At 36.5% G+C, this 18,541-nt stretch overlaps 1 protein-coding gene across 1 annotated transcript in view; it reads left to right on the forward strand.

Moving 5' to 3' along the window:
- NAA15 (N-alpha-acetyltransferase 15, NatA auxiliary subunit) overlaps positions 1–11,712 on the forward strand; it is a 70,123-nt gene extending 58,411 nt beyond the window's left edge. Inside the window, exons 10-14 of the mRNA XM_019664048.1 lie at positions 683–791; positions 2,749–2,847; positions 6,475–6,621; positions 7,533–7,630; positions 8,943–11,712. Coding sequence (XP_019519593.1) covers positions 683–791; positions 2,749–2,847; positions 6,475–6,621; positions 7,533–7,630; positions 8,943–9,143 — 654 coding nt within the window. The 3' untranslated portion in view covers positions 9,144–11,712. The remainder of the gene's footprint in view (positions 1–682; positions 792–2,748; positions 2,848–6,474; positions 6,622–7,532; positions 7,631–8,942) is intronic.
- The last annotated feature ends 6,829 nt before the right edge of the window (positions 11,713–18,541 follow it).

Consider the following 18,541-nt stretch of genomic DNA (forward strand, 5'->3'; position numbering starts at 1 on the left):
GTCTTGTCTCAAATATTTGGTCTAGGAGTAAAATAGTAGTACAATTATGTAGTAAACATTATACCTGCTCAGTAATGATTATAAGTGTGTAATTCATATGACATTTGTATAATTAATAAAAGGTGGTAGAGACAGTTCTATAAATATAAATCTTTTCAAATGCCATCTTACCATTAGTATAGCATTTGAATAATATGGATTTCTATAGAATTTGTAGTGACATAAAGTAAGACAGAATGGATATTGGTACTATTTTTGAATAGCTTAATTATACTTCACTTTGTTTGAATTTAAAAAGAACATTCACGTATTCTGTACTGTTCTCTACAGTTTTCTTCTTAGCCCTCTTCATCCTATTTCACACCCCTCCTCTGCCCCGACCCGGTATCTTACATGTTTCTCTTACTGTGTTTCTTCCCCTGGTTCTATTTTATCTTCTTAATTGTTGGATAGTTTCTATCCAGAGATAATGTAATCTCTGTGGTTAAAAATCACTGAAGACTTAATATAGTTCAAAATTCCCTTTCTTTAGATTATGGGAATTTAAACTATGACAGTGTATTTCTGGGTGACGGGTAAGTGATTTTTACAAAAAAACAAAAAGTGTTTTTAATAGAAAGAGTGACATCACATCCCCCGAAAATCTTGCTTCCATTTGTATAATATCTTTTATTTTTGTTAGGTTGAAACTCCATTGGAAGAAGCTATTAAATTTTTAACACCGTTGAAGAACTTGGTGAAGAACAAGATAGAAACTCATCTTTTTGCCTTTGAGATTTACTTTAGGAAAGGTAGGCAATTAGGATATAGTGGCCCTGATAAAATTGATCACTGTATTTCTTAGATATAATCTCCCAAATCTGATAGCCTCACCACTGTAGGATTTTTTAGCAAATGCTAATTCAGCTTCCTCACAGAAATGCCTGCTATGCACACACAGTATGTTGTGGGGAGGTACAGTGACACGAATATCTCTTCTAGGACATTAAAATTAACATAGCTGTATGTACATTTACTAGGATTAAGGTCACATATAGTAATTACCATGTACGTGTGGATAAAACTAGTTAATACATGCAGAGGTTAGAATAATGTCTGCTACACAGTAAGCATTAAATAAATGTTAGCTATTATTAGCTGTTGTTAAAAATAGAAGCTATGATGCTCAAGGTATATCTTGAAGGATGGATCATATTTCTAAAAGAAAAGATGCGTAGAAGGGAAGAGGCTTTGTTAAAAAACACAAGTGTGTGTAAATAATGTTGAGGTTGGTTGCTAGGTTTAGAATGGTTACATTATATATAGTAAGAGATACTAAGAAGACTTTATGGCATTGAATTTATGTAAGCCAAATGGTTCATTAAAGAAAAAAGTTTACATTAAGTCGATGTGTATTGAAGGGAAGAGAAACTGGTTAATAAGATCAGACAGAAGGTTGTTGCTCCAGTTCAATTGTCCTATTAAAAGAGTGAATAAAATGGTACCTCTGTAGAGAATCCGCTAAAAAATCATGTTTATCAAAAGTAATTTATAAGTTTGGGGAATGGTTGCCATATAACATTGTTTGAAAATAGGACAAAAAACTATAGTTTGATTTTAATTTTAATAAGTTCCTATGGGTATGTAAAATAGAAAGCGGCTGGGAAGAAATAGATCAAAAGATAACAGCGATTGTCTCTTGGTGGAATTTGAATGATTAAAATATTTTCTATATTTTCTTTTTTATTTTATTTTTTTTCCTACTACATTTTCTATTTCCCACAATGATTATGTTGTAATTTGGAAAATAAGTTTAATAAATAATCCAGTAATTTAAAACTTTGAACAGTTACTACAGCTTCCTTTTTGACAAATACTCTTAAATCAATCCCAAAGTATGAAATAAAAGCTGTCGTGCTTAGTGTGGGGAAAGGAGATCTAAATTCCATTCAGTGGGCGCTTGGCCGTGGTCCTGCCTCTGAAGGGCTCTCTAGCATTGGGACTTCACTGCAGTAGAGTGAAATGGGCAGTGACAGAGGGCATGGCCCTGCTTTTAGCTTTCTGGGTTTTGGGGGTCAGGGAAATGGAAATGTTAGAGGAGCCTGAGGTTTTGAATTTTGATATTTGGAGAATGGTACCAAATTAGGGAAGTCTTAACAAAGAGGTGGTCATAGATGTGGCTTGGAAGTATGGTGAGTATTCTGTTGCAAATTTCCATTCATCAGGTGGAAACACTACTGACGCTTGGGAAACATGGGGATTGCAGGGGAGAATAGCATAGAGGTTAAAAAAATGACTGAAACCCTACCTTTTGGTGGTGGAAGGGACAGTGTTTGACAGGAGAGGAGTGGTCAGTCAGGTAGGAGGCAAACCGTTGCACTTGTCACAAAGCACAAGAAAGGAGATAGATAGCATTAAGTATAAACAGTGATGTTTTCTAAGTAGTGATTAAATTATCTTGATTATTTTTATTAAATTAAAGGTTAGGAAATGAAATGGCTTCAAATTTGTTTCTTTGCTTTTATGGTGTTAGTTCAAATTTTGTTGAATGCTATCTAAATTTTTATAAATAAAACCTCAAAGAACGTTGTGTGGAAAACATTAGCTAATGTTGCTAATCTAAAGAAATCATTTACTTCAGTCATATGTTGTAGTTCAGATGCGTTTGACTCTAAATTAGTTTTTCTATTTGAAAGGTCTTAGTCCTCCAAAGGAGGGCATCTTATTTTATCAAACGATCAAAATATATCTTACTTTTTCTTTTTATAGAAAAGTTTCTTTTGATGCTACAATCAGTAAAGAGGGCATTTGCTATTGATTCTAGTCATCCCTGGCTTCATGAGTGTATGATTCGACTCTTTAGTACTGGTATGTTTTTGTTTTCCATTACTTATTTATTACAGTAGTTGATAGTGATTGTATAAGTGATCTTTACAAGTTTATCATAAACTTAACCATTTTAAAGCTGTTACACATTAAATTAGCCGAGAGAAAAAACATGGTTCTTTTCTTTGTGTTGAAGGTCTTTATTTTAAGGCTAGAAATGTCATGTGTTTCTTGACATAGAATAGTTCAGTACAGATATTTGAGAATCACCTTTGTTTCTGAAGTAACATGTAAGTTGAAGCTTTGAATCACATTTTGTGTTAAGCTTCTTATTAAGTTGTTCTAAAATTAAAGAATCTCTTTGAAATTGATTGGTTATCTCCTTATTTATCTGTGTCTAGCATACTTTAAATCTTACAATTTTTGTTACTAAATATAGGTTAAAAAGAACTTTAAAACATTAATCATTGTACTTTTCAAATATTTTGTCAGAAAGATTCCATACATTAGTCTTAATGTGAAGTAGAACTGCAGAATTTTAGAGAACAAAAGGTGGAATTATGCTTATTTTCTCTCATTTTATAGTTGAGAAATTTGGGACACTTAAAGATTAAGTTACTTGTTCAAGGTAATGTAGATAATTAGTAATGAAGCAGGCACGAGAGTCCAGGTCTTCATATTCTTTAGACTACAAGAGTCCAGGTCTTTCATATTGTTTTTTCTACTAATTTAGATAACGTACTCCTGTAGTCAAATAGTGTTGTTGTTGTTTTGATTTTTAAGTAGTTGGAAAAGGAGAAATTGAATTTCTAATAAAACAACCAGCAGAATTTAGAAATACTATTAAATTAGCTACCTCATTGCTAAATACCCAGTCCTATATGAATCCATACATTATGTAAAATAATGAGATTAAACCAGACATCCCAATCATTGTTTTGAAAATTGCTAGATTGTCCCAATTAAGAACAATTGTTTTGTCTTCTAAGAAAAATTAAAGCTTTATTTAAATTATATTTATGCTTGTCAAAGAAATGATTCCTGTTATAAAAACTGAATCATGGAAATGTTTTTCCTCAATCTTTTTAAATTCAGAAAGTAATAAGTAATATAACCACATTATGGAAAATAGAAGAAAGAACTGCTATATTTAGAGAAAATAAAGAAATTTTTTTGCCTCATTTTTGTATTAAAAATACTTTGAAATCATGCATCAGAAAATGAAGGCTACAAGTAATAGTTTTAATTCAGTCTCTATTAGGATGGAGTGCACCTAAACCTTTTTCAGAAATAACATAAACACTTTGTTTTTATATGATCTATTCTTTCCTGAAAGGTAGTAAAGTAATACATACAAGTGTTATGGAGTTAAGAGACTTTGCTGTGAAATATGAATTAAAAGTGCCATTGCTAAATGTATTTGCTTGTAATGAGTGTATGGATTGATGAACATGACTATTTTCTTGCAACGGTTGTTTCAGAAAATTAAAATGCTCAGGGTTTCAGAGGAACAAAGGCAGAGCGGCCCTGATGTAAAAGAATTACTGAACATCCTTGTTAGCTAGCCCCATTGCTCCAGGTATCCGGCTGACATTGTCAGAAAGAGATTTACAAAGTGATTTTTATTTTGACTAAATTTAGGCCATGAAAGCAGTGATAATTTGTAGTGATGAAGAAGCACTGTATCTTCAAAAAGCTTTCAAGAAGTTGGATATACTGCTTAATAGCTTTGTTAAGAACAGGTGTGTACTTAACTACAGAGACACAAATTTGGGGCATCTTTGTTATACCCCACAGGATTCCTTTAAACCAAGTTGAAAGTACAGCCATTTGGGGGTTAAGCTAACTTCTTTTAACTAGTTGCTCATTTATTTGAACCACCCAATTCCATAGAATGATAGAAGAAACGCTGTTTATCATTTCATATCAGTTATTCAGTTACTAATTATGTGTAGAATATTTCATTTGTCTATTTCCTACTCAAGAATTAAGTGTTTTTTAAACTTAGGGTAATGAGGGCCGGCTGAGTGGCCCAGCTGGTTAAGAGCTCGCTCAAGAGTTTGAGCTCTGAGCAACAGCGGTTTGAGTCCCGCCCGAGCTGAGCTGCTAACAGGTGGTAAGATGGCTCAGCTAAAAATAAATAAATAAATAAAAAATAAACTTAGGGTGATGGTCTGTTGGTGAGACAATGAAAGCAATTTAGTGGGTCATTACCAGCATTTGAAAACATAAAATAAAAATAGAGTAGAAAATACCAGCATGCGATGCACAAAGTGAGGCTCAGGGTTCTGTGAAACTTTGTTTCACGTAGTAAGTTATGTATATAGGATATATATTTATCAGACTACAAATACTTGGCTGTAGATGAAGTTTGAAAGCCACCATTATAGTTCCTAACCATAAGGAAAACCTATTTATGTTTTCTATCTATGACAGAAATAGTAACTATAATTTATTGAATAGCTATAATTAGTTCTTTTAATCTTAGCTTTTTCTTACTGTGATCCTTGTAGGTTATCACTAAATTTTATAGATCAAGAAATAGGTTCAGAGAGGTTATGATTTGTCCAAGCCTAGATCCATACCCAGGTCTGTCTGGCTCAAAGCTCCAGACTGTCTCTGTATACCAAAAGAGAACAGGCATACCTCGTTTTATTGCGCTTTACATTTTTGCACTCTGCATACACTGTGTTTTTTACAAATTGAAGGTTTTTGGTAACCCTGCTATGAGCAAGTCTATCAGCACCATCTGTTTTTACAGCAGGCTCAGATGATGGTTAGCACTTTTTAGTAATAAAATATTTTTTAATGTATGTACATTGGGTTGTTTTAGACATGATGCTATTGCACACTTAATAGATTGTAGTATAGTATAAACATAACTTTTATATGCACTGGGAAACCAAAAACTTTGTGTACCTTGCTTTATTGTGATATTTGCTTTATTGTGGCCTGAAACTGAACCTGCAATATCTCTGAGGTATGCCAACAATGAAACAAAGCATAACTAGGATTCAGTCCAGAGAAGTGGGGGTTGGCTTTTCCATCTCCAAATCCCACAGCCTGAGAATATGATGACTGCCTTGCATTCATTACAGGAAAATACTTTGGTGGTCCTTTGGAGTCTATTAGATAGTGATAGCTCAGTTCCCATAACCCCTGAAAATAAATGTCAAGGAAGTCAACCATGTTTCCTTTTAATATTGATGAATTTGTAATGCCTTACTGGGGTATAGAAGAAGATGGAGGTGGTGAGGAAAATTCTGTTGTCTTCAGCACTACATATTTGCTGTGACATTATCTAGCAGGTAGGTGCTGTCAAGGCCCTGCTTTGCAGACTCTAAAGTTGATGGGGCCAGCACCTAGGGGTTTAGAAGGCTGTGGAACTACATCTTCTGTCATTGCTTTTGCTTTGTTCTTTTCTGGAAATGAATCATCTGTCAATGAAATGTCTTTGTGTGCCTTTAGAAAGTCATTAGATTACTCTGCTGACACACATACTTTAAATTTATATAGGTAAGCTCTTCAAATGTTGAATTATCAGTAGGTTTGTCTAGTCTTTGTATATAATTGCTTTGTTTCATTGGCCTCATCAAGTAGATAATTTTTTGACTCTGACAACTTTATAAGTTTCTGATTGTTAATAGAGTTTGTTTTTAATTTGTGCAGCAGTATGTGAAAGTAAAGATTTATCTGATACAGTTAGAACAGTATTAAAACAAGAAATGAATCGTCTTTTTGGAGCAACAAATCCAAAGAATTTTAATGAAACTTTTCTGAAAAGGAATTCTGATTCATTGCCACACAGATTATCAGGTAATCACTTTATTTTGTCCTTATCTTAGCCTCCTAACACAGCTTCATTTTTTATTTTAATGGGTCAATGACAAGGTTACACATTTTTCACATGTAAGAGGCAATATGTGTGTGTCACATATGCTTCCTATACATTTGTTAATTTCTTAGACAAAATTATTACTATGGATCAAGGTCAGTCCGTAGTTTCTCCTGGTTCAGCATAGGCATTACGAAGAAGCAGGTATAACTGAATTTCGCCATGTAGTGCATGCACTGAAGGCAGAGCTTTTTCTTTCTTTCTCCCATCAATGTGCTCTTAAAATTCACATGGATGTGACCATCATCTTCAATTTCTCACGTTTATGTAAGATCTCAAACTTGACAATGCTGAACACCTGAAACCATCTGACAGTCAGGGGTCGCCTGGCAAGAGTCTGCTAGTAAGCCAAAGCCTGGACTCAGTGGCATCATGTAGGTGAAGCCTTCGTGGGGTGCTTTGAAAATACTTGGCTAAGAAAGCCAGCAGCTTTGTGTGCCTTTGTGGGATTGTGAATTCAGCTTGTTGGCTCATGCCATCATGGTTGGGTATTCCCCGCAACCCCCAAATATGCTCATTTTAGAAAGAAAACTATCCATGGTCCCGCCACACAAAGACAGATATTACTAGATTATTTGCATTTCTTTACTTCTTCGTCTCTTGCCTTAATCATTCTCCTAGTTTGGACAGTTAGGCTGTTTCTGGTCTACTCTCCAGAACTTTTTTTTTTTTTTTTTAAATAACAGTGTTTCTCATAGCTCTTCTCACTTTTTTAATAAAGTGCCACACTCTGTGTGCACATATACCTTGCATTTTATATTTGACTAGATGGAGGGTAAGATGCTGGTTGTACCTTAAAATGAAACAGATTTCCTTCTTCCTTCTCATTTAGCTGCCAAAATGGTATATTATTTAGATCCTTCTAGTCAGAAGCGAGCTGTAGACTTGGCAACAACACTTGATGAATCCCTCACTAACAGAAACCTCCAGGTAAAGTTTTTTTCATGATCTCTTTGTAAGAGTACCTGACTGCTTTTTTTCCTTTTTTTATCAAGAGAACACTTTTCACCAAATAATTCTTTGTTATTTATGCATACGCGTCTCCAAACCATTATGAACCCATATCAAAACCCCCCTTACATTTATTTAGGGTTGTGTGTTTGTGCACACACACAGTAGGCTACTTGGCATTGAATGACTAGTTTCACAACTGTTACAATAATTGTTATAGAAAAATCATAGGTGCATTCCATAGTTAATTTTGAATTTCAGTTCATATCTGCATCTTTGAGCAAACAGTAGTCTTTTTGAAGATTCTGACATATTTAAGATGTATTTGTCAGAGTTTGAATTTAAATACTCATTTTATTTCTTGTAATACAACATGAGATTAGGTAGAATGAAAGATAATATGGGTATGTTGCAAAATAGTCTTTAGTTAGACTAAAAACAAAGGACAGCTATTTTGTATAATAATCAACCAGATAAAAAAAGCACTTGCTGGAAGACGGTTAAATATTTTCCTTTAATAGCTAATGAAGGAAATACGTTTAAGAAAGAAAAATTGGCCTCATTGGTTGTATCATTTAGATTAGAACCTTTCTAGACTGGCAGAGCTTGTAGGGTATTATATATCTGGAAAGTACGAAAGGTTTTCCAAGTGAAAAGATGAAGAAAGAAAACATATGAGAAATGCAGTCACCATGAATCACTTAGAAATAAAAGAAGCAGACCTACTTAGGGATTTGGTTGAAAAATTATCAATTTTCATAAACAAATTATTTTTGCATATATACCCTTTGTGTTTGAGATTCTCTTTCCTGCTTAGTTATTGGACATACCTTAAGGTTCTCTTTAGTTTGAATACAAGGTTGAAAAACAATGTTTGATTTTGCCAGCTGGCTCTAAGCCTCAAAAAAAGTTAAAATGCTCAAGTGCATTTGGCATTGGTGTGTAAATTTTGACATTTATACTCCAGGCCAGGCTAGGCTGAGGCCAAGTGGCCACCTAGGGTCCAGCATTTACTGAGGGTGAGCATCGCTCTAAATGTAGCACCCCACACACTTTGCCCAGCCTCAGTTCTGGTCCCTGCTTATACGTTTATTTTTTACATAAACCCTGCAATTTTGAAGAAACCAATTCTAATGGAATACAAAGGTGGGAGTAAATGCTTTCCTTTATCTCAAATGTGTACATTGGCCTTTTATTTCGGAAATCTGTTGATAACAAAATGTCTAATAAATTCACAGTAAAAATTTTTTTTCTTGGACAAGTTATAACATGGCCTTTTTTCTTTCTTTAGACTTGTATGGAGGTATTAGACGCCTTGTGTGATGGTAGCCTAGGAGACTGTAAAGAAGCTGCTGAAGTTTATAGAGCAAATTGTCATAAGCTTTTCCCTTATGCTTTGGCTTTCATGCCTCCTGGATATGAAGAGGATATGAAGATCACAGTTAATGGAGATAGTTCTGCAGAAACTGAAGAACTGGCCAATGAAATTTGAACATCATTAAACAAGCAAATGGAATGACTTTGGACCATATCTAGTGTATAATATTTTTGTCACGCACCTGCTGCATTGCTCTGACTTACACAGAATGAGAAGAGTAAATGTTCTTGCCTTCAAATAGTGTTTTACGTTTTTTATCCTGCTGAAAAAGTATATATAAAATATCTAACATATTACAGGATATAGGTTCAGTTTCTTAAAACATTAAAAGCTGCTAAAATTGAGGGGTTAAAAAAAGATACCTTATCCTCTTCCTACCTACCCACCCATGTTTTTAAACTAATTTATATAAAATCTGGAGGCTGTTACAGCTAACAAAGCAGGTGTGTGGCAGAAATATTACTTTAAATTTGTCTTGTGAGATTTTACTATATCTCAGACAGCATAAATGCTGTTTTAGCACTGGATTCTTTCACTGAGCACAAAGAGTTGTTGGGGCTTTAGCATCTGTCTGGTTTTGTTGCGGGGTTGATTCTGGCCACAGGACGTATGCAAATGTGAATCACTATTTACAGAGAAACCTACAACAGATGCTTCATGTTGTAGAAGCTGGGACATAACATATACCAAGCAGAATTCTAAGAAACCTAGAGGGTGTTCAATACGCTTGTTGTGTTTCCAAAATTCACTGTACATGATCAGTTTGGTGTTCTTGTACCACAGTTTTTAACTGAAGGAACCAGTTAGAACAATCTCAATTTTAACTAAAACTTGAAGAACTAAAATAACAATGCAAACCTTTCAGCATTGTTTTGGCCAAACTTGTTGAAACTGTAATGCAAGAACCAAATGCACTGTGATGTGGCACCAACTAATTAGCAAGCATGAATTTTTTCACCCAAGAGTGAAAAAAAGAAAATCTACCATGGCTTGAAGTTAAAGAGCAGAACTCCTGACTACCATTCTATGACTGATCAAGAGACTAATAGTTAAAACCTCAGCAGGCCTTGTTAATGATATGCAGAAAAAAAAGTGCTGCAGTTTAGATACCTCTGGAATTTTTCCACAGTGTCACAGGTTTGTAATACTTGAAGCCCTACATTTCTAAGAATATATTTCTTGCTCAGTTGTTTCAGGCAAGCCCAAGACTTTGTAATTTTTAAAGGGCCCAAAATTTTTTTTTTCAATAACAGACCAGCTTCTTTTTCCTGCAGTACAGATGTAATTTCCTTTTTGTTGTCAAACATAAGGTACCAAATATAATGCAATAAATTGTTTTGAAAAACAGTTGTGTGAATATTTCAACTAGTCTGTGTTGGGCTTCTGTGAAAATACACAGGTGGAAACAGAGGTGCAAGCCAGAGGCGATGTCTCGTGCTGGAAGGAAGGCTAGTGCAGATGGGAGCTTTGTAGACTGGTCTGAGTGCTGGTGTCAGGGACATGCCGTAACGCATATACAAGTGCTGCTCTGCGAGAAGATTTCATTGAGTGCTAGGATGGCAGCAGGTACTGTGACTGTCCTTTGTAATTCATGATTTGGAAGGAAAACTGAACACTGCTATTTTGATTGAGAAAATGAGCCTTAAAATGTTAAACCTCTACACTGAGAACTAGCCTCTGGCTCAAGGTTCTCATTGCATTTGCAAGATCTGAGCAAATAAGATTAAGTAAAAATCAACTGTATATATAACTGAACTTTTTGTGGTACTTTTAGTTTATAGAAAATATATTCCAAAGGGAATTTTTAGGAGACTTGATCCTTTTACTGATTTGACAGTTGTGCTAAACTCCACCCTTGGTAGTGTATTACCTGCATTCCACATCCCAGTCTAACGGTTTAGTGATGTAAAGAAAAGTACAAACTGAACTCCAGTGCTTTGTTATGTTTTGTTAACTGGCCCTGTCTCAGGAACATCTTAACAGATGGCAAAAAAACCCAACTTTTGTTTCGACTTCTCCTATGAATGGCAACTGACGTTCTTGTTGGGAAAGGACACTGGTGCTCCCTCTGCCACTCAGAGGCGTTGGAGGAGGCACCAGCCATGCGGTGGGGGGGTGGGAGGGGGATGTGAATTATGTTTAAACTCTACTGTATATTGAAATGAAATTCATATATTTGTCTTGACAATGTTCAAATGATGTAGATTGTCTTAGGATGACTATTCCTAAGTACTCAGAACAATGCAGAGGCCACCGAAAGGAGCTAAATTCCCAACATCCATGTTGTATTCCAACAAAATTTTACTGGAACTATTGAATAAATACTGTATTTTCTTTCAGGTTTACTTGATACTGATACGTTGTCTGGTATCAGAGGACCTTGACAGGGCCCACTGTATGTCCAGACATCACCCCTAAAACATTGTACTGTACTATTTTGCCCTGAGTAGTATCAACTGGGTCATCTCACATTTGCCTCATTCACTCGATTAATTCCAAATGATACTGTGGGGGAAAACAGGGTTAGAAACACATGTGGAAAAGAAAATGCAGTGATGTTGTAATCTAAACAAGTGCCTTATGTTTATTGCGAAGAACTGGTGTTACCAACCCTTTTGAGAAGAAAGGGTCCCTTGACCTGTATTGACATATAGGAAAGTAAAGTTCTTTTTGTTTTTCTTCATACTTACTACTCTTGTCATTTCTCATTTACAAAATTAAAATCTGACTAGGTTAGCTTACTCAACTTTATCAGTTATTTGAATCATGCATTTTCAACATTTTTCTGTATTTATTATGCACAAGAATAAACTGTGATCTATCATGGCATGACTAAAAGTAGCCCCGACGTTAGTTCATAGCTTTTCCGTGGGTTTTATCAGACCCTTGTTTTGCACAGTGTTTGTATTCCATGGTGTATTGCTATTAGAGCTGTGAAAGGAAAGCTGTGATTATAAGAGACCAGGAAGGTGTGGTCTAGATGCAGGTAGGATGTGATCAATTCAGGGAAGTCTTGCTTCTGCACAATTCCTAGGAATATTTTAGTTGCCATGTGTAGCATCTGTTTAGAAAAAGGTAGTAAGTGTTGGATTTTCTCTCAAGATACATAAATACTTGTCTTAGTAATTACCAGCCTTAAATTTTGAAATTACTCTTCAGAGAATTCAAAGGAATACTGACCTCTCATGGAAGATGGTCTTTCTGTTCTAGCTCATGCTCCATTTTAAGTTACAGGGTTCCTTCCTTCCTTCCTCCCTTTTTCTTTTTCTTTCTTTTTTTACATCAGTGATCTTGGTGGTTAGGGATGTCCTCACTATCACTCAGATAGCAAATATTCTTTCACATCATCTGCAACTGACAGGGTTTCTTCATAGCATTCAGCCATCATCTAAATTTTGCCAAATCCGCTGCCAAAACAAAGTCCTATGAAATGGCTGTGTTGCACCATCGGGAGCAGAAACCTTATGTTTTGTTCCAATTTTGATGGGAATGTCACAACTTGTAGCAGTAAAATATTTTTGGAAAAGGTTATTCTTTATTGAATTGCACTTTCACCTCTCAGTGTGTGACCTACATGATGGATGTTCAAATAAAAGTGATGGTAGTGTGCAGACGGTTCTGGAGAAAATTGCTCTTATTTTAGTAAAGCAGAAGAGGATTAACGTGCTCTAGGTTATACAGCCTATTAACACCGCTCCCTCCAGCAGGACATCATCTTAGAATGCCATAATAATGGACAGAGGGAAGGGAGCAGTATGTTACAGGAAAGAAGGGTCCAAAAGGTTCCCAGCCTCTCAGTTTCTCCAATTTCTTTTGAAGCGGTGCCATCTTGGGATTGTAGCCAAAAGAAAGAAAAAAATGGTACTATTTAAGTTAGAACTTTTATTGTCAACTATAGACAAGCTTGGACTCTTAATCTTTAGTGCTCTTTATAGAGTTATGTGTGCCAAAAACAATATAGATTTTGTTTCAAGCCTGCTTGTAGCAAGAGTAAAGTTTATACTTGGCCTTCTAACGAGACTGTAGTGTTTGTAGTTCTTAACATTTTTTATATGAGGCCTTTGTGTTTATTTAAGAGTCTGGATTATTTCATACAAGTGATACAATCTTCCTAACTGAAAATAAATTGATAGTGATGAATAGTAATGGAAACTTTTTTTATGTGATATAAAGATTTCTGCTGTTGCTAAATCTTCAACTTGGCCTCAATAAGTACAAATTATCTTCTCATTTAGAAACAACATACGAAGAGATTTTTGGAATGTGTTCTGGATTCCATGGTTTGCTTTCAGCCAATAATTGCATTTGCCTGGTTACGTGTGTGCATTGTCTAACAAGAAGCCTCTCCATACCATTCTGTGGCTGTCATTTCAATCAACCATGGTTTCCCAACATTGGCCTTTTAAAAACTTGCCACTTGGTTACTTTGATCTGTAAGTTTATTGGGTTCATTTTCTAGTGCTTGATGCCTCATTGCAAGTGGAATAGGAACTGGGATTTCTAAAGTGTTCTTTCAAAACTCTCTGGTGTTTCTTCATTAATAATGAATAAGCTACTACCTCCCATCTTTCTTTTGAACTACTTATTTGCCTTCAAGTAGTCATACTGCTAGTTGATAACATTTGAAAATGAAATGGCCATTTAAAGAAATAGATAACAATAAGCCTGCCTCCCAGACTCTTCCCTTTAAGTTCTGAACTATGAAATACTAACTTTTCCCTTTATTAACAGTAAAAAAAAATTTGCATTAATAACAGGAATAGAAATATTCAGAAACTCTTCCAGCTAGCATTGCACTGATTACATTATTTGCTCAGATGTTCATTGAAAAGACCTAAGAGTAAGCCAGCTGCTTCACTTGTAGTTTTTGGTTTTTTTTTACTTCTCGTTTTGTAGGTTTTTGTTTTATATAACTTAGTTTTATTTCAAGAGCCTACTTGTTATTTCAAGCATTCAACTTCACATAGCATTTTTCATTCACCTGCTAGGATGCTCTTTGAGAGAAATGTCTAATTACAATATGAAGTTAAATGATTAATGCTTTGGTTCAGACTCATAAATCCATTTCTAATGTGATGTATGAAATCTTCAGGATTTACATTGGGTTCATTTTAGTATGAAGGTACAGTGACTAGGACAATACATAGTATTAATAGATACTTAAATCCTTGTTAAATTTACTGTAAATATTACTGCTCTATAGATTGTAGCAAATAGCAATAAAGTACTATTAACTTCCAGGTCACCTGCAAAGGCTCACAAATTTTTTATCCCTTATCTGTTGATGTAGAGTATTCCCATTCATCTTCCCCTTGTCCCTCTCTGTTGGTCTTCAGGAATTCCCTCAAAACTACAGATCCATTATATTTTATTTATATGGAATAGATTTCTCATATCTAATTTTTTTTTTCCTATAGTTTGTCAGGAATGGGTGTGACTGGCCTTGTAGGAAGCCTATGACTGGTGGACCATGCTCTTAACTTCTCAGTTGCCTGTTTATTGTGGCTTTAGTTGGCAGTGAATTTATTCATGTCTTTTACAACCAGCTACCCAGGTAACATCATATCCAATGGAATTAAGTTACTACAAAGACTGTCACTCGGTAGTTGTTTTTCATCCTCCAAACAGTATGAGGAGACTGGTAACACACAGACACCAGCTACCTGGAGGGCTCTGTTTTCTATAGCCTAGTATCTCCACTTTCAGTCATTACAAGAAAGGAGACACTAGGTAGCGATCTGCAATGGTTATTTCTAGACTTGACCTACAGCCAGTGTTCATCACAACAGCTGTGGTCCAGTGGATCTCTACGTAAGACAGGCAAGTGAATCCTCTTAAGTCATACACTTTACCCTGGTTGTATATTAGAATCCCTGGGGAACTATTTTTTAAACACAAACTTCGATGCCCAGGCCTACCTGCAAAGATTCTGATTTAAGTGATCTGGAGTCGGGCCTGGGTATTGGTCCTTTTTTCTTTTAAAGAATACCCCAGTCATTCTAAGGTACATCCAAAGTTGAGAACCAGTGTCTTTGGTTATGAAGAAGTTTAAAATACAGTATTAGGGGTTTTTCCTCAAAGAGATCAAAGGGACTAACAACTTATGTAAGTGAAAAATGATGAATTTCCCCCCGTGTTTTATTAAGGAGAACTTGTATTGAACTTTCTGTCAAGAGCTTCTGGTTATTTTCAAAATCCATGCTTTTTCCTACTTAAATCATGCTGCTACTATACTACTGAGACACTGCTCTTCAAAGAGAAAAATCACGTCTTCATAGTTTCGTTAGATATGGTAACTTGTCTCCATTGAAGCAACTCTTATAATTGCCATAGATGGATGCTTTGAGTTTTTGAGTGAATGAGTATCAAAGCAAAGCCCAGTCAGCAGGCTTTTAAATAAGGACAGGTGGAGGGCCGGCCGAGGAGCTCGGTTAAGAACTCGTTCAAGAATGCAAGCTCTGAGCAGCAGGGTTGCCAGTTCGATTCCCAGCCTGAGCCAAGCTGCCACTGAGCTGCCAACAGGTAGCAGGATGGCTCAGCTAAAAAAATAAGGACAGGTGGTAGATATTACTCCCTGAAGATCCACACACACCCAATGAAATACATCTTTTTTCTCCCTAAAGGGCTGCGTTTTCTGTAAAAGAGTGAATTACTATTAACAAATCTCAGATGTGCAAGGAACCATGACGCTAGGAGAGATGATTGAAATCTAAGTGTTGGGCCTGTAAAAATGTAGAACCTGGGAAGGAGATTTACGTGCTACCCAATCAAACTAAAACCTGCTTTATGAGATCTGTTGCAATAACATTTTGGATAGATGTCCCAAATCTATCCAATCTAGTATTTTTTTTCTTTAGTAAAATAGGAATTGCTTTATAGACCATGCCTCAATTCTATCTAGTTTATTCTTGACTGGTTAAAGGATGTGATAAAAGCCCCTCGTGTTGATACCGTTCACCATTCTTGAATTCATAGACATGGATAATTTTTCTTCACCATTGCAAACTGGAAGGTCTAAATTGTTTTGGTCTCTTCACGTAGAAGAGCCTGATGCTTTAGTTACGTTCCTCTGATCCTTGTGACTAAATGCCAAATTTCTGGTATAAACACTGTGACTTGGTGTACAACAATAGTATGATGTAGTTAAAAACATAAGTCAGAATAGAACTAGCTTTAAGTCCTGGCTCAGGTCCCTTAGGCAAGATGCTATGAATGTCTAGTTTATAGAGTTGTTGGAAAGATTAAGTAACATACTATATATATAGTGATTACTACAAGGCCTGATACTTAGCAAGCATTCATTATAAATACTAGTTTTTGCAAAAGGATGTTCTTTCTTGTCAGTATTCTACTTAATTATCCTTTTTTTTCTACTGCCCTACATTGGGCCAGCATATTCAGGAAATACGTAGTTTATAATCCTTTTCTAGATACCAACAGCTCAATATTCAATTTTTTCAATTTTATATAACACATGCTAGTACTTACACTAGTTTGCCTTTTCACACACTAGAGAAAACCACCTGTTATACCTTCATCCTCCATCATCTTGACATTCATGGAAACTTACTATTGTTAGTGAATTTGGCAGATTTTTTTTTTTAAGATTTTTATTGGGGAATTGGGGGATGGGAACAGCGCTGGGGAATTGGGGGAAGGGGAACAGCCAAGTTGCTGTCGTTTTGTTCTTCAGTCTAGTTGTGGAGGACGTTGCTTCACTGGCCCAATTTGGCACCATTATTGCGCTCTTCCCGGGTGAGGCAGATCAGTCGCCGGCTTCTGGACGGCCGCTCACGCTGGCTGCTGACCGCTCACGCTGGCTGCTGGCTACACACGGTAGCCCATGGCAACCCACTGCCACAGGGGCTGCAGCCTACGCCGTCGCTGGCGACTTACAGCAGCCCAGCTCCAGGTTGAGCTGTTGTTCAGCATCTTAGCTGTGGAGGGCAGTGTCACTGGCCCTCCTATGTGGGATCCGAACTGGGGCCCTCTGGCGTCCCAAGCCAGCTCTTAACCAATGCACTACTCGGCCGACCCTTGGCAGATTTTTTTAATTCTGTTTAAAATCATTTAGAAGATGTGAAATAAGGACAGTCCCATTGTCTCTCCTTCCATTCATCCAGTAGTTACTGAATTCCCCAGGAATGAGGCTTCAGAGGAGGACATATGACACACAGTGTCTGTTCTCACATTTTTCACAGGCTAATAAGGAGGCAGACAAATTGAGGAATAATTGCAGCAGCAATATATAAACCCCTAGGAGTCAGTACTCATTTCTGTTTGGATGTGTTAGGAAAAACTTCAGTTTGGAAAGATAAAGATGAATTTCCAAGACAGATAAGACAGAATGTTCCTGAAGGCACAGATGCGTGAAATAGGATGGTGTACTCAGGGACTTGATGTAAACTAGTGTGAACAGAATCTGGGAAATGAGGCTGGGGCTCAGATTAAAGAGAGACTTAGATGACTTAGTAAGAGGCTGAATTTGGCTTTGTGTAAGCGAAGGACAGTTATTGGAGAATTAGGGAAGGATGAGAGAATTCTGCTAGCAACGTGATGGGAGCAGGGAGCAAGATTGGAGGCGCTAAGACTAATGAGGAGACTCAAGCTGAGCTAATGAATAATAACTATCACTCAGCGCTCTCACTATGTGCCAGGCAATGTATTAATAGTAAGCATTTGGCATCCATTAGCTCTTTAATCCTTGAGAAAACCCTATGAGGTAGGTATCCCCTCCATTTAACACAACTTGAGGATCATAATTTGCCCATGCCCACACCGCTTGTAAGTGATAAAGATCTGCATTCAAGCCCAGGTGTGTCAAACCCCGGAGTGCTTGCTTCTGATCAGTATAACCTCTGGGAAGAAGTAAGAACAACAGTAAGGATGGCAAAGAGAGCAGGATATACAAGAGGTATTAAGATGGTAGAACCTAGACAAGCTGACAGTTGGAAGAGGGTGGTGAATGGAGATGGAAACGTTAACGGTGGTGTCCAGGGTTTGGGCATAAAACACTTTATCTTTGACGGTATAATTAAACAGAATTGAGAAGAAAATTGAGGGGGAAAGTGAGGTCCTTTTCAGCCATGCTTATGGGACATGTACGTCCCATTAAGATGGATAGAAGGCAACCAGGTATTTGGGTCTGAAACTTAGAGAACAGAGGTGATTGAAGAGTGAAGATAAGGTAAAGGAAGAGAAACTAACAAAAGGAGACCAAAAAATAGTTAAAAAGTAGAAGATAATCGTATTGAATCAAAAATTTTCAAAGATTGGGGTCAACAGGTCAAAATCAAGATACTATAATTCACATCTATCTATTTGGTAACATTTTACAAATCTGAAGAGCCAAGGTTGGCAATGATGTTCAAAAACAACAGGAACTGGGGCCGGCCGGGTGGCTCAGTTGGTTAAGAGCTTGCTCAAGAGTTTGAGCTCTGAGCAACAGCGGTTCGAGTCCAGCTCGAGCTGAGCAGCTGCTGAGCTGCCAACAGGTGGCAGGATGGCTCAGC

The sequence above is a fragment of the Hipposideros armiger genome, unplaced genomic scaffold (genome assembly GCF_001890085.2).
Source record: "Hipposideros armiger isolate ML-2016 unplaced genomic scaffold, ASM189008v1 scaffold_415, whole genome shotgun sequence".
Taxonomy (NCBI): domain Eukaryota; kingdom Metazoa; phylum Chordata; class Mammalia; order Chiroptera; family Hipposideridae; genus Hipposideros; species Hipposideros armiger.